Raw genomic sequence first — 13738 nt, 5'->3', positions numbered from 1 at the left:
ATATGGAATACAAATTAAATAAAACATTTCTTTACCAGATATGCTGTGTTGTTGTTAATATATTGTACAGTTGATAGTGTAAAGTCTTATTTTAAACTTTAGTACATCTTCTATTCGATTAAATGATTCTGATTGTTCTGCGCTGCATTGACCAACGTGTGTTTTATTCGAGACATCAAACGTCTGTGTTTCACCCACAAGTGTAATCTAAAGCTACAGTGCTACTGTAATGAAAGCATGGCAGCATGGGCTCCTAAAAATGACGTTCCCATACATCGAAACTCCATTCTCAATTACATTACGTAACAAACATACTTATATGAACCTAAACCATGATCTTTTACTGAACGTAACCAAGTAGTTCTGTTTCAATTTGCAACTTTAACCACGTGTTGGAGCATGGCATTAACGTTAAACTGCAGACAACTGCACATGACAACATTTGACAGAAATCAAAACATTTATTTTTATAAATATCACCACTTTGATACATGTGTCAGGTAATGCAGAAGTTGTTAAGTCATTCGCAATTATGTTGTAATGCTGGTCGCCCGCTAATAAATGATAAGAAGTGCTTGTAAACACATGTTGATGGAGTGATGTGTACACGCAGGAATAAGCACTGAGCCGTCTGTATTCTGACTGCTGAGCAACAATGACAGCCATTTGTGTCTAAAGGTAAGAATTTAGCAAGCCCTTTTTCTATTTGCATTGAAACATACTTTGAAACTTTTGTTGTGAAAACTGAGAAAGAAATGTTAAAATCAATCAATCAAATCAATGCCTAACACATTTAAAAATGACTGAAACACACTACAACAACAACAACAACAACAACAACAACAACAACAACAACAACAACAACATGAAAACAACTCTCTACAACATAGATGTTTGAGGAACAAACACACGGACAGATGTAAACAGGAGGTGTTGTAACAGGAAATATAAAGGAGTCAAACAGAATACTTATCCAGTATTAATATTTGTCACATTTATTTATTGTTCATGCTCCACATCCAGACTGATCAGAACTCCAGAAAATTGGTGACTATAGCAGCATTGTAGATCAGGTCTGAGATGTAGCCCATGGAGGTCTGTTGTCCCATTTGTTGGTGGTGATGGTGGTGCGGGTGGTGGTGTCCTTGGCCCTGAGTTACCTCCCAGTATACAGGCTGAGGGTGCGAAGGGACCACCTGGTCTACAGAGGTGTGAGCTCCACCTGCAGCGCTGCCTGCGTACATGGCCTGATGAGCAGATGGAGCTATAGTCTGGGGTTTGAAGTTCCTGAAGGACTGGTAGGAGCGTCCAGACACCGAGTGGTGAGGCTGCCTGCTGACGGGCTGAGGAAAAGATCCAGGAAGGAAAGCGGGGAGTGCCGGTCCCAGGCGCTGCCGCTGGTGGTGCTCCTCCTCCCAGAGACGAGACTCTGAAGGTTTGGAGGCCAGCGTGGGCTGCTGGTGGAGAGATGAGCAAGGTGGCGGCGATGATACGGGGTTGCTGTAGATTTGGATCCAGTCGGAATACTTTTGCGGGACGTCCTCACAGGAGAAGCTCTGCTCCGGCCTGAATATGTCAGCCAGGGTTGTTGAGGCGAGGAAAGCAGAGGTGACAGGCCCAGGGGAGGGGTCAGCTCCACCTCCCAGGGCAGGCTTGGTGGACTTGGGGAGTCTCACAGTCTTGATACTTCGAGCTCTTCTGTTCTGGAACCACACCTGTAGAAAATACAAAGACTTGAAATGTCTAGGTCATAGTAACTAGTAGTCAAGTACTAGTCTCAAGCACAATTTCAAGGTACTTGTACTTTACTTGAGTATTTCCATTTTAAGCAACTTTATACTTATTTTGTACTTGTTACTCTTCATTCATACGCAGATTTAGATTATTAATACAAAAAACAAATAATTTAATAAATTAGGCTGTACAGTATATTATTATTATAGATTAAGATGTCAAGCAGTATGTTCAATCATTTAAAAAAGCTCCTCCTTTACCAGCTGCAACATTGAAGTGATGAACACATTTATGCATCAATCATTTTAAGTCCGTAATATGATAGACTATGAAATGGGCCATTCTGCATAACCAAAACTTTTACTTTCTTTTGGCTACTTTAAGTTTATTAAAAACCTTTGTATTTTTTACTTGAATACGATTTTGAATGCAGGACTTTTACTTGTAACAGAGTATTTGTATGTAGAAGGCTTTTGATAATTTTACTTAAATAAAACATCTGAATACTTCTTAAATTAGTTTAAATGCAATGCTTGAAACATTACATTTAGTAAATTTCATCACCCTAACCAGAGCTAGTTTGTTACAACAATGACCTATAATATAGTGTTAGTAGTTGTGTATAGTTGTATGTGACCTCTAAGCAGCAGACTCACCTGTATCTTGCTCTCCGGCAGGTGTGTGTGCGCGGCCAGCCTCTCCCTCAGGGTGATGTCCGGGTAGGGAGTCACAGCGAAGGCCTGCTCCAGCTCGGACAGCTGGGCTCGGCTGAAGATGGTCCTCTTCCTTTTCCTCTGGCCCTCCATCAAACTGACGGCGGGTCTGTCCGGCTCCGGGGAGGACACGGCGCTCTCACTGCGGGCATCTTAGAATAAAATCAAAAGGGAAGTGACACAATTAAAATACAATCAAATAAATATACATGAATAAAACAATAAAATAAAAATAAATAAGAATGAAAATTTAAAAGGAACATTTTTAATTTAGATTTATTTAATAATTAATTAATTTAAAGGTCGAAACGAGCCAAGTTTCTGTAGGCCAATACGAAACGAAATTGAAACGAAAGTTACAGTTTAGTTTTTAATTTGACAAATAAATCTTGAAACAATTTGAATTAGTTGCTCTTTTTGCATATAGGCTGGTAGTGTCTGTTTTGCTAAATGTAGGAGGTTTTGTTCGATGTTTTTATTGGCTTTTAACACAAACGTTTAGATTTAGACTCCATTTAGATTATAATTATGTCTTTCTCATTTCTGCTGTGGTTTTTGTAACTGCCATCTTTTTCCCATTAAAATGTCTTATTGATTGAATTATTTTCATGTAAACGAGTTCCATGGTAGTTGAATTGAATACCATGATTCATTTACATTTATTGCGGCTTCTCAAGTGAAAAAGATTACAGGAAGCAGAACGTGACATTAATCGAGATGGAGAAGGTGATTTAATGATATTGCACTCACCTTTACAGTGATCCGGTTCTCCAAAGAACGCTTTAAAGTCCATCGCGTCTTTGTGCTGGTTCTCCTTGAGTAAAGAGAAGTCTGAGTCCATGAACAGAGCCATCCCTCCACACAGAGCTGCTGGCAGCTGGGGAGGAGGGACCGACTCTTATACCCCCCTCAGATCGGACACCCCACACCCAGCACCACCCAGCACCACCCAGCAAATGCAGGTGTTGTTCACCTCTGCCTCTAATCCCCATGTGAGAGAACCGGCCACACTTGTTTTCATGCCGCACTGCATTATTTCTGCCTGCATTGAACTGCATTAAACTGTCTGTTTTTGAAGAGTTTGGGGGAAGCGACGTTACCGTCGGTCTAACGTTCAATAAAGATGTGTATCGTTTTTAATAACAGATAAAAGGTCAGGGAAAAGAGCACTAATTCCAGAAATATATTGTTATATATTTAGACAATGAATTAGCTTCATATTGTCAACAGAAATGTGGTTTGTAACAGCAGCAGGTTGGTGTGGTGGCGTCATTAACCTTATGTGAAAATATGCCTCATTAAAAGTGTTTTATCAAATCGACCAAATGCTGAAGTTGTAAGTATAATAAGAATCAATTGGAATACCTGTAGACATTTTAATGAAATGAAATGTATTATGGAATCGCAATTACAATGTAACTCGTAAAATTAAAAAGATGTGATCACACAAAAAGAATAAATAAAAAAATATATGTATGTATATATATATATATATATATATATATATATATATATATATATATATATATATATATATATATATTGTTTTACTTTGTCTGTCAGATTTACCAAATATGTAGCCTACTCGCTACAGGTTACTGGCCATCGAATTATTCCACAAAAGTTTCCAAGTAGGTTAAATGTAATCTAGTGGAGTGGAAACAGCCCAGTGATGTGAGGTAATGACACTTGATTCCTATAACTTCAATAATCCATGCATGATGGAGTAATCTGCGTTACTTTGAACATTCATGTACTGTGATACCTGTTATATGAAACAAGTTGAGCTACTGTATGTGACCTTTGAATATACATTTAATAATGAGACCAAATTAGATACATGCAGGCTTATTTTCTGTTAACATTTAAAATAGATTGTTCAGACAGAAGTAGAAGCGATTATCCATTAAGAGTGTTTTAGTTCAAATGATAAAGAAAGATGTAATCTGCATGATGCCACATCTTCATATTCTTCTGTTTCTGACACATTGACGCCTTTGTTTAAAGCCTATATACATATATGTGTATATATATTCTATCTGTCTATTTTAGCTTTTCATTTAGACTTATGCATCTGACTTCTGATTGAAACTTGTGGGTATGGGTGTAGGTGTAGGTTATAATAAATCAGATGTTACCAAAATAATCCAGATTGAAGGAGATGGAAGTTCCAGCTCCTAAAATTAATCAAGACATAACATTTTTAATATATATATTATTATTATAATTTATATTTTAATTTTTTTATTATATGTATTTAGGTGTTTTGGGATTTTCCTTTCTTTTATTACAATGCAGAAACTTATCTCTTTGATGCCCAGTAAGGTACACAATGTACACATTTAGGTGTCAAACTGTAACATTTATTGATTTAATTTTCCACATCTCACCATCATCTCAATAACTCAATATCACAGCATATGTGGATGTAAATATCAGTCAGCAACATATCATTTTATTTCATGAGATATTTTGCCCCAGCGTGTGCTCCGCATCATCACAAACAGTTTAGGTATACAGTTACACTTGTGAAACATTCATCTGGTGCAATATCAAAGATTAATATGGACAATCACTTTCAAACACGAATGGTGATAATAAAAACACAGCAATAGTTGCACTCTTTGTCCAATACATCTCAACTACACACACATCACATACATATAAAATAAACTTCCGTTGACAAGCCAACCCTGACATTTGTCTGTAAATTCATCTTCATCACAGGACACACACATACACACGGTATTATCCACATGAGTCAATGTCCACTGAGCATCTGTGAAGTGAGCTGTGAGCACTTTTCCAGCATGTGGAGTAATGTTCACTAATCCACCGCCAGGGGACAGTGTAGTCTTTTCAAAGTGCTCCCATCACGCCAGCTGTGGATCTGCACTCAGCTCAAAGGATGAAGAAGACGTCGAAAAAGGCTGAGTCTAAAAAGAGATTAGCGCGAAAATGTAGATGTTCTGCTTTGAGCTTTACTCAAATTTGCGCAGGTGGTTGTAGAGGGACTGGACATAGGTGAAGACACACATGGGGTCTGGTTTACGACCCATGATCATCATGTCGTCCACCTCGATCAGCCGGTCGCAGCCGGCATTCTCTCTGGAGACAGACAAAGAAACTCAAGTCAGAAGGAATAAGGAAATAATAAATAAAATAAAGGGATAGAAATAACTAAATTACATTAAAATAAATATATATATATATATATATATATATATTTATATAAATAAATAAATGAATGAATAAAAAAATATGTAGAGAGACTACATAAATAAATGTGAAAATTAATTATTTTTTCATACTTATTTTAATTTTATATTTAGTTATTTGTATTTTAACATTAGTTTTTTATTTTATGTATTTTTCTTTATATTTCAAAACATTTTTAAAGTACTTATTTATGATTTTATTTATTCCTATTTATATTTCCATCTTTATTTTGTTATTTTTTTATAGATTTGTTATTTTTCATGGCACTCATAAATCCACATAAACAGACAAAAGCAGCAAATCCTCACATTTCCGGCTGGAACCGGAAAATGTTTGGTATTTTTGCTTGAAAAATGACTTCAAACAATTAGTCAATTATCAAAATGGCTGCTGATTAATTTTCTATTGAGTAATCATTTTAGCTCCAGGTGATCACAATGACTGAACTATATCAAGATTAGAAAAAGCAGATATCATCCTAAGCAAATTTACAGTCTAAGCCATAATCTGCATCTCCTATTGTGTCTTGTATGGTGCTGATGGAAATACAGACCTTTCCTTTACATCCTAACAAACATGTTTTGAGGTGTTAAAGTATGACACTTCTTGTACTAACTGATCTACATTATAGTCCTCTAAGTCTCTGCTCTGTGATCCCTTTAGGAGGTCAAATGTAAAGCTGCCACTATATATGAAGGATTGATTCTGTGAGCAAGTGACTATTGTTTTTCAGTCAAATCAGATTAATTCTGCAGCAGCGTTATCAGCCATAGAATAACACAATCTTAAATGTGGCAGTCTTTAAGCCCTGACATACAATATCTGTCTGTGGAAACAATAGACCATAGAGTCAGCACACCTTTCACCAAACTTGTCAAAGAAAAGACATGAATATTACCATTTAAAATGTGTGGGCAACAAAAGCAAAAAAGCAAACCCTTCAAGAGGCATGCAGCCACAATAAAGTTAAGAAGGTAATTGTTGATGCAGTTAAGGAAAATAAAAACTTTAAAGCTGATTCAGCAAAATTCACAAACCACAACTTTCTCTTTCCTAACAAATGCGGGATTCTGAAGTAGATCTCACATAATGAGACCAATGAGTTCAGAGAGGAATAGTTCAGTTTGGGAAATGCTTTCTTTCCGAGAGTTAGATGAGCTTGTTAAGTATGGAGCTGCAGCCTGGATGTGGCTAGCTCCACTTAAAGAATGAAAGCAGGGGAAACCGTTTGCCTGGCTTTCTCCAAAATCAGTCAGTGTAAAAACAAATAGAATAGAACTGTTCAAATAAAATATATGGTTTTAAGGTGGCCAGAGAGGTGAGCACAGGCCTCAGTGTAGAGACAGGCTGTGACAACAAGACTCTGGGAAACAGCAGGTAACTCTCTACAACAGCAAGCTGTCATTTCTGAGTACTGAATTAAACAAATGATATGTTATGTGTTATTACTGAACTTAGGCGACGTTGGTACCTGTTTCACTGTTTTCACTTTTAAGCAAAGTTAAGATAGTTGTTCCTCCCTGTTTTCAGTCGTTATGCTAAGCTAGGCTAACCACGTCCTGGCTAAGACTGTATTGCTAAGTATTTCCCAGCATTCAAAGGAAAGGAAAATAAACAAAAGGAAACATGCACTGCAAATTAGCCAATATTTAATTCCTGAACTTCACTATGGTATTTTCATGCTAATTATATGGTCAAACATTCATATTTATACAGTAAAATATGGAATGAAACTCCAAACATAACCGTAAAATGAGCAGTACTAATATCCTTTTACCGAAAAAGAAAAAGTTATACCATAATCATTATGTTGAGATTCTGGCAGCCTGTTTTTTTTTACCGTTTTGTTTGTATTTTACAGTCTACGGTTATGTCTAGTTATTGTTGAAAGCCGAAACAGCAATGTGTCACATATGATCAAAATGTTCTCACCATGTTCTAATGCTAGCTCTTCATGCTAACCCTTAAGCATGATCAATTCTACAATGAATATGTCTTAATTAAACTGCCTCATATCCATTGTATCAGAATCACTTATAAAAAGCTCTTCTGATATTGTCATCACTCACTCTGCACTTCCAAAGGCCAGTTCAAAGTTGTGTTTGCGGTTGACGGGCGACAGAGAGTTGTAGTCGAACTCAGTGGGGAAGAAGGAGTGGACCAAAGCGCAGAAAGCCATCCCATCGCTCCAGCTGGACGAGAAGTTCTGGATTTCAATGTTCTACAGAGAAGCAGAGAAAAAGCAGATTTGGTGATGATATGGCTGGCAGTGAGTGACTTAGTGTCATCGCAGACCTTCATGGAAGAAAGCAACGAGAGCTGAAGGATTAAAAGAGGTAAAAAAGCATGACTTGTAAAACTGACTGGCATTGTAGCTTCATAAAACCATTCGCTGTCTATCCTATAGTTCTGATGGGCAAAACAGACTTCCCCCTCTTTCCTCCACTTTCATCTGCTCTCCTGCTTTTGGTGTTACATGCTTTTGAAATCATGTCATTTCAAAGGCTGCGCTTTATTAGTCTGGAGTTTGTTTTGAAATAAAATGCAACATATCCAGTCATCGGATGAACATCTCTGTGTGTGTGTGTGTGTGTGTGTGTGTGTGTGTGTGTGTGTGTGTGTGTGTGTGTGTGTGTGTGTGTTCCCAGTTAATAAGAGTCTTGGCTTTGCCTGGCTTGACTGTAACCAAAGCCACATGGAGCAGCTGGCACAGGCTGCTGTGAAGAAAAGGGTACCAGAGTGCAGCAATGTGTTGGTGTTCTCCACCATGAAACTACCTAACTCTTATCCTCCAAAACACACACACACACACACACACACACACACACACACACACACACACACACACACACAATACAATAATTAGCATATTAGCACGGCACTGTGTGCTAACAAGTTAAAGTTATATGAAAAACAGACAAGGGTTGGGGTCATTTAAAGCAGATTACTTTTATATCTCATCTCAAACTAGAGGACCATCCGGGAAACTTTACATGTTGAGCCCATTTACAACAAATTGTGTCAAATGTTCAATAATGCTGGCTATCTTAAATCTTTCTGAGTGTTTTTCTACCTTGTTTATAATATATAATGTATGATAGTGTGCACTGTTTAGGGAACAGCTCAACATTATGGGAAACACGCTTATTTGCTTTCTTGTCGTCCAATAAGTAAGGACCTGCGACCGAGAGGCAATTAGCCTAGCTTAGCATAAGGACCTGAAGCAAGTTCAAATTATTTGTTTATCATATGCACAACAGTTGACAGTTGAGAAGAAGTTGTTGGCAGTGAAAGTCTTAAGGCTCCCATCAACAATGCTCAAAAAGAAAAGAAAAATAAGATCAAGCAAGTAAAAACAAAACATTAAATAGTGCAAGTTACAATAAGGTATAAAATATAACAAACATTAAATATAAAATAAAATTATGTAAATGATACATATAATTATTCAATTGCAAATGAATAAACTGATTGTAAGCATGAATGTAGTACATGTATATGCATAATGTGTGTCCATGTGCTGATAGGAAGTTCTCTTGTCTGAGGTTAAGGAACAGCATTACATTCATGTTGCCAGAAAGTCAAAACCCAAAAGACTACCAGCTGGAAAACGTCTTGGAAAGGATAACACGGATTTATTAGCTTCTTGCATTGCTGTAACAATGCTGCTGCTTATCTGCTGCCGACATCAGAGATCAAACATTCAAACTTCCCCACAGCACATGAAGACAGCATCAGTTTCCACAACATTACTGTGTAACAACATCATTTTGACAATCATATACCCAGACACACCGGATGACCTATCTCAAGTCTTTGCCAGTTGATTCTATAGTGAAATAAAAATGATCTCAGTGACCTACTGGGAGGTAGGAAAAATGTGATTAACTAGATCTGCTTTGGAAAGTGGTCAGCAGTAATGTAATATTTGTGCAATTTGTAGCAAATGAGCTTAACAGGCAAGCTTTGAACTTGTGTGGCGCCTAAAAGCAACTTATAATATAGACCAAATGTTAGAAAATATGGCTCTAAATAGGCTAAACATGGATAACAGGAGGACTTGATAACATTGCCGGAGTCAAATTGTGTCTGCAAAGTTTGTAATTGGTGTTTTACCCAAGGGGCAACGTCCAGGTCTGAAAAGTGAAACCAATGCAGAAGTGCCTTAACCACTTAACGGGTGGACGGCCCGCCGGCGACCAGTCCAGTCTCCCGGTGACTCTCGTATCGTGTAGCCAATGAACTGCTGGAGCTTTAGACATGTGACACGCTTGGTTTTACTTTTACACATTTTTTTCATAATAGTATTAATTAATTACAAAATACAAAATAAACACAAAAATATTTAAAAAAATGTTGTTTATACTTCACTTACTTTGTGTCATTACTACTGACAGGGAATATTGGGTATATAATAGTTATTTATGGCCTTTTTATCAATAAATATTATAATATCTCCAAATGCACAGCTTGTGAACGCCTGGTGTTACTCTTAGAAAAACCTGTGTAATATGTTAATTTTTAATCCCTTTTATCTGAAATTTGAAGCTGAACTTGGTAACACTTGGTGCTATGTTCCTATTGTGTTTTACAGCTCATACCTACCAGCTATACCAGGCGTAGCCAACGCGGTGCAGTTGGTCGCCCGCAGATCATGTTCCAAAAATAGCACTAGTCACCATGAAGCTCTGTCTAAAATTTGTATTTAATTGTTTTGCTGTTTTTAGTTTTTTTTTTATATCAATAACACTATTATTGAATATAGAATTTAAAAAACAAAAATGTTTTATTTATATGAACTCTGACCCTGTAAACTAAATCGCCATTTCCCTTTTAGCTAAGACAAGCTACGGGAGAAGCTACGATGGGGCGCTAGGTGCGTTTTTTACGCTAAACATGGCAGAAAAGCGAAAGAAAACAAATTATTTTCACAATGATTGAGAGGAAGAATTATTTTTTACAACAGTGAAAGAAAAGTGTGTATGTCACACAAAGCTTCATTTAGAGCTGCACATTTTAAATAAAGAACAAGAAAGCCTTATCGGACGGAGAGGTCTTGAAAGGTGCAATGATGTTATTGAAAACACTGTTCTAAGACGAGAAGAAAGGTTCCGATGTGACCTCCTCTCTCTCCGATGTTACAAAGTTAGTGTTTGTACAAACAGGATATGATTTGAAGATGTGACAGTTAATGACTTTGTATAAAATGTTACAGAAGTGATACTTTGTACTAAAATATAACCGGTGTGATTCATACAAAACTGTCAATATCAGAGATGCGATAACTCTGACTTTCAAATGTTGAAATAGATTGAGAACATAAATAAATAATTTTGCATGTTTAAATTTCCTACCATAAATCATTGTTAATAATTATTGTGAGGAATAATTAACATTAACATGTGATCAGACACATATATGAATATTTATTATGATCAAATCATTAAAGGAGAACCGTGCAACTATGGTTAAAGATGTAAAACAACGTCAGATTGTATAGAAGTCTATGAGAAAATGACTTCTTACTTCTCACTTGATTTGTTACCTCAGTAAACATTTCCTAACAGGTTTATGGTCTCAATCTGTAGTTTCAAGTCTTCTCCAATACACCATGATGTTCATTTAGTAAATTATGGTTCCATTTAGAGGAAAATAGACGATAAAGCAGCGTATGCTTTAGGGCGGGGCTACCTTGTGATTGGCTCTGTCCACTTCTTATATGCAGTCTATAGTTTTACCTGATAGCCTATGGTCTTGGATCTGCACCACTCAAGAAGGATCTGCTTGATGCTGCTGGCGCTGGATACACCAAAACTCTGAGACCGCTTTAGTTTGGGTTTCGAGTCCACTGGTTTGGGGCGACTGTACATAAGCAGAAGCAGGGCAAGGTTATATGAGAGAGTTTCAATGTTTAGGAAACTATCTACCGTAATTTTCCATGTGACCCAAATGCAGCATTACATTGCATTTACCTCTTACTGGCTTCAGAGTCGAGTCTTTCAAAGATGGATCTACGAGCCTGAGCACCAATGTTACGCGGCAGAGTCTGAGACCTCACCAGCTCCCGCCTCCTCTCTCCGACCTGCCCGGAGGATCTGTCACTGCTTGCATCACCATCTCTGCAGGACGGGAGCAAAGAAGGGTCAGACAAAGCAAAACACATTTTACCTATCCTAAAAGATGTCCTTCTTGAGTCACCTTTCACTCACCTGTCATGCTGCAAAAGCCCTGAGTAGGTGACAGACTTCGCTGGGGTTGAATTAGCTTTCTCTGCAAAAGACAAAAAGTCAGTAAATCATATCCATGATGTTGTAGTCTCTAACAGGATAGCACGTGTGTCTGTGAGCAGGTGAGCAGACGGGGAGATCCCAGGGCTTTGGTAGTTGTGGGGGTCCATGTAGAAGATACTAACAGCAACACAGGAAAAGGAAATTGACAGTTGTAAGTATATTATGGTGCTGTCATGTTGGGAAAAAACTACGACGGCATAACAGTGCAGATGGCAATATCCTTCATCTGTCTATCGCGTTGTAGTTCCTGATGCACAAAGGCTATCACCTCATCCAAATCAGTACGTTGTTTTCTTCTGAATAGGCCCAATTTACGTCAATGTCTCTTCAAAGTCCAGATATATAATATGGTGATTCTGGGCTAAAATCGTGAATATTTGTTTTTATTGCTAGATCCAATTGCTAAGTATAATTTGATTAGATAATTCACTGCAGGCACAATACACGGCAAGTGGTGGCGTCTGAGGTGTGATGAGTTCGATCGAACTTTGCAACTTTGGTAGTTTGGGGAATTGTAATGTGCTTTACTAAATCATTATCTATTACCTGAAAATTTAAGAAAAAATAAATATATCTTGACAAGCTGAGTTAGAATTGAGACCGTGAGCCACCTGGTTGAATTGGAGACTCCTCTATTGGTTGGGTCTGGTTGGTGCTTGCAGCAGATTGGCTGGTAGATGAGGCCTCAGAGACTGGGGAAGAACAAGAGCCGGCAGGGCTGCTGGGAGAGTCGGGCCCCTTCATTTCTGCCGTCTTGGTTGTCGCGGTGATGGGGAGGTGGGGCATCCTCATGGCGACAGGGGCTGTGTGCTCATGTGGGAAGTCATTGGGTGGAGAGATTTTTCCGTGTGCCAACTCTGAATGTTCTGGTTGGATAAAAACATGTAAATGATCACGTTGATGAAAGTTCTTAAAGCTGCATAAATCAATATTTTTTATACAAACAATGGCTCAAACAATTATGCATAATGTAAAAGGGAATTATGTCTAATGCTCACAAGCTGATAGGAAATGTTCAGCAGCTGTTATCTCATTGGTTGCTCTTTGAAAGGTCAGCGGAAAACAATGGCAGCGCAGAACGCTGATCACGTGAAGGCAGCTATAGTAACACACCCATAGAAAAATGATCACCAGACTCTCCCTCAGCTCTCTCATTTAATCTTTTTTCATCTCATTGTTTTGGACTTCCAGGCCACAAAAACAGCTGTTTTCAGTAAAAACTGCCCAGCACCAAATGGCAGACAGACAAGGTTAGAGACTAGCTGGTGAACATAGTGGAGTATTAAGTAGTAAAGAGCTAAAACATTTCCCCCATGAAGCGGTAGAGACCAAAACAGAGATAAAAGGGGAGTAAATATTAGAACTACTTAGTTACTTATCAGGTAAACACAAAGACAATTCAAAATTAATGCTAATGTTGCTGCTTATCAACTGGATGTGTAAATAAGCAACCTGCCACATCAACTTTATAAGGTTATTATATGTCAGTCTTGTGTTTCAAACTAGTTCTGATGATCTGAGTGGTCAAATATCAATAAATGCAGTTTTATCTAACTCAACTGATTTTTTTCAGCTTATGCTTCAAATTCAGATAGTCCCACTAACTATTATAAGATACCCATCATAAGCACAGTCTCTGAATTGCTTAATTCCAACTGTATGCAAACAAGAAAAACTAATTTATTGTTTGCAGCTATGATGATCGTGAGGAAAAAGCCTCAGAAATACACGGAGGTCTTGTAGATGCAGGGCATGTCGCTACATCTTGTTTTAATTGTTGTC

At 37.7% G+C, this 13738-nt stretch overlaps 2 protein-coding genes across 2 annotated transcripts in view; both read right to left on the bottom strand.

Annotated features, from left to right (window-relative positions):
• Positions 1 to 1028: 1028 nt before the first annotated feature.
• sebox (SEBOX homeobox) lies at positions 1029 to 3300 on the bottom strand. Its single transcript, XM_029446580.1, has 3 exons — positions 3198 to 3300; positions 2391 to 2599; positions 1029 to 1715 (listed from the first exon to the last, which is right to left on the bottom strand). Exons 1-3 carry the CDS (start codon positions 3298 to 3300, stop codon positions 1029 to 1031), a joined length of 999 nt encoding a protein of 332 aa, XP_029302440.1.
• A 1540-nt stretch (positions 3301 to 4840) lies between these two features.
• smtnl (smoothelin, like) overlaps positions 4841 to 13738 on the bottom strand; it is a 32241-nt gene continuing 23343 nt past the window's right edge. Inside the window, exons 4-9 of the mRNA XM_029446598.1 lie at positions 12568 to 12822; positions 11876 to 11936; positions 11639 to 11785; positions 11405 to 11528; positions 7736 to 7887; positions 4841 to 5555 (exon numbers count right to left, since the gene is read on the bottom strand). Coding sequence (XP_029302458.1) covers positions 5429 to 5555; positions 7736 to 7887; positions 11405 to 11528; positions 11639 to 11785; positions 11876 to 11936; positions 12568 to 12822 — 866 coding nt within the window. The 3' untranslated portion in view covers positions 4841 to 5428. The remainder of the gene's footprint in view (positions 5556 to 7735; positions 7888 to 11404; positions 11529 to 11638; positions 11786 to 11875; positions 11937 to 12567; positions 12823 to 13738) is intronic.

This window comes from Cottoperca gobio, chromosome 13, assembly GCF_900634415.1.
Source record: "Cottoperca gobio chromosome 13, fCotGob3.1, whole genome shotgun sequence".
NCBI lineage: Eukaryota > Metazoa > Chordata > Actinopteri > Perciformes > Bovichtidae > Cottoperca > Cottoperca gobio.
Note: the sequence above shows the minus strand (reverse complement) of the source record. Positions and strands in the feature narration are given on the sequence as shown.

What these genes read in the sequence shown, in the direction of transcription:
- sebox (XM_029446580.1), bottom strand. Translation starts at nt 3,300, where the DNA reads ATGGCTCTGTTCATGGACTCAGACTTCTCTTTACTCAAGGAGAACCAG. An exon ending in AGAACCGGATCACTGTAAAG is followed by an intron (nt 2,600 to 3,197) that starts GTGAGTGCAATA and finishes TTTTATTCTAAG; the next exon opens with ATGCCCGCAGTGAGAGCGCC. An exon ending in TGCCGGAGAGCAAGATACAG is followed by an intron (nt 1,716 to 2,390) that starts GTGAGTCTGCTG and finishes TATTTTCTACAG; the next exon opens with GTGTGGTTCCAGAACAGAAG.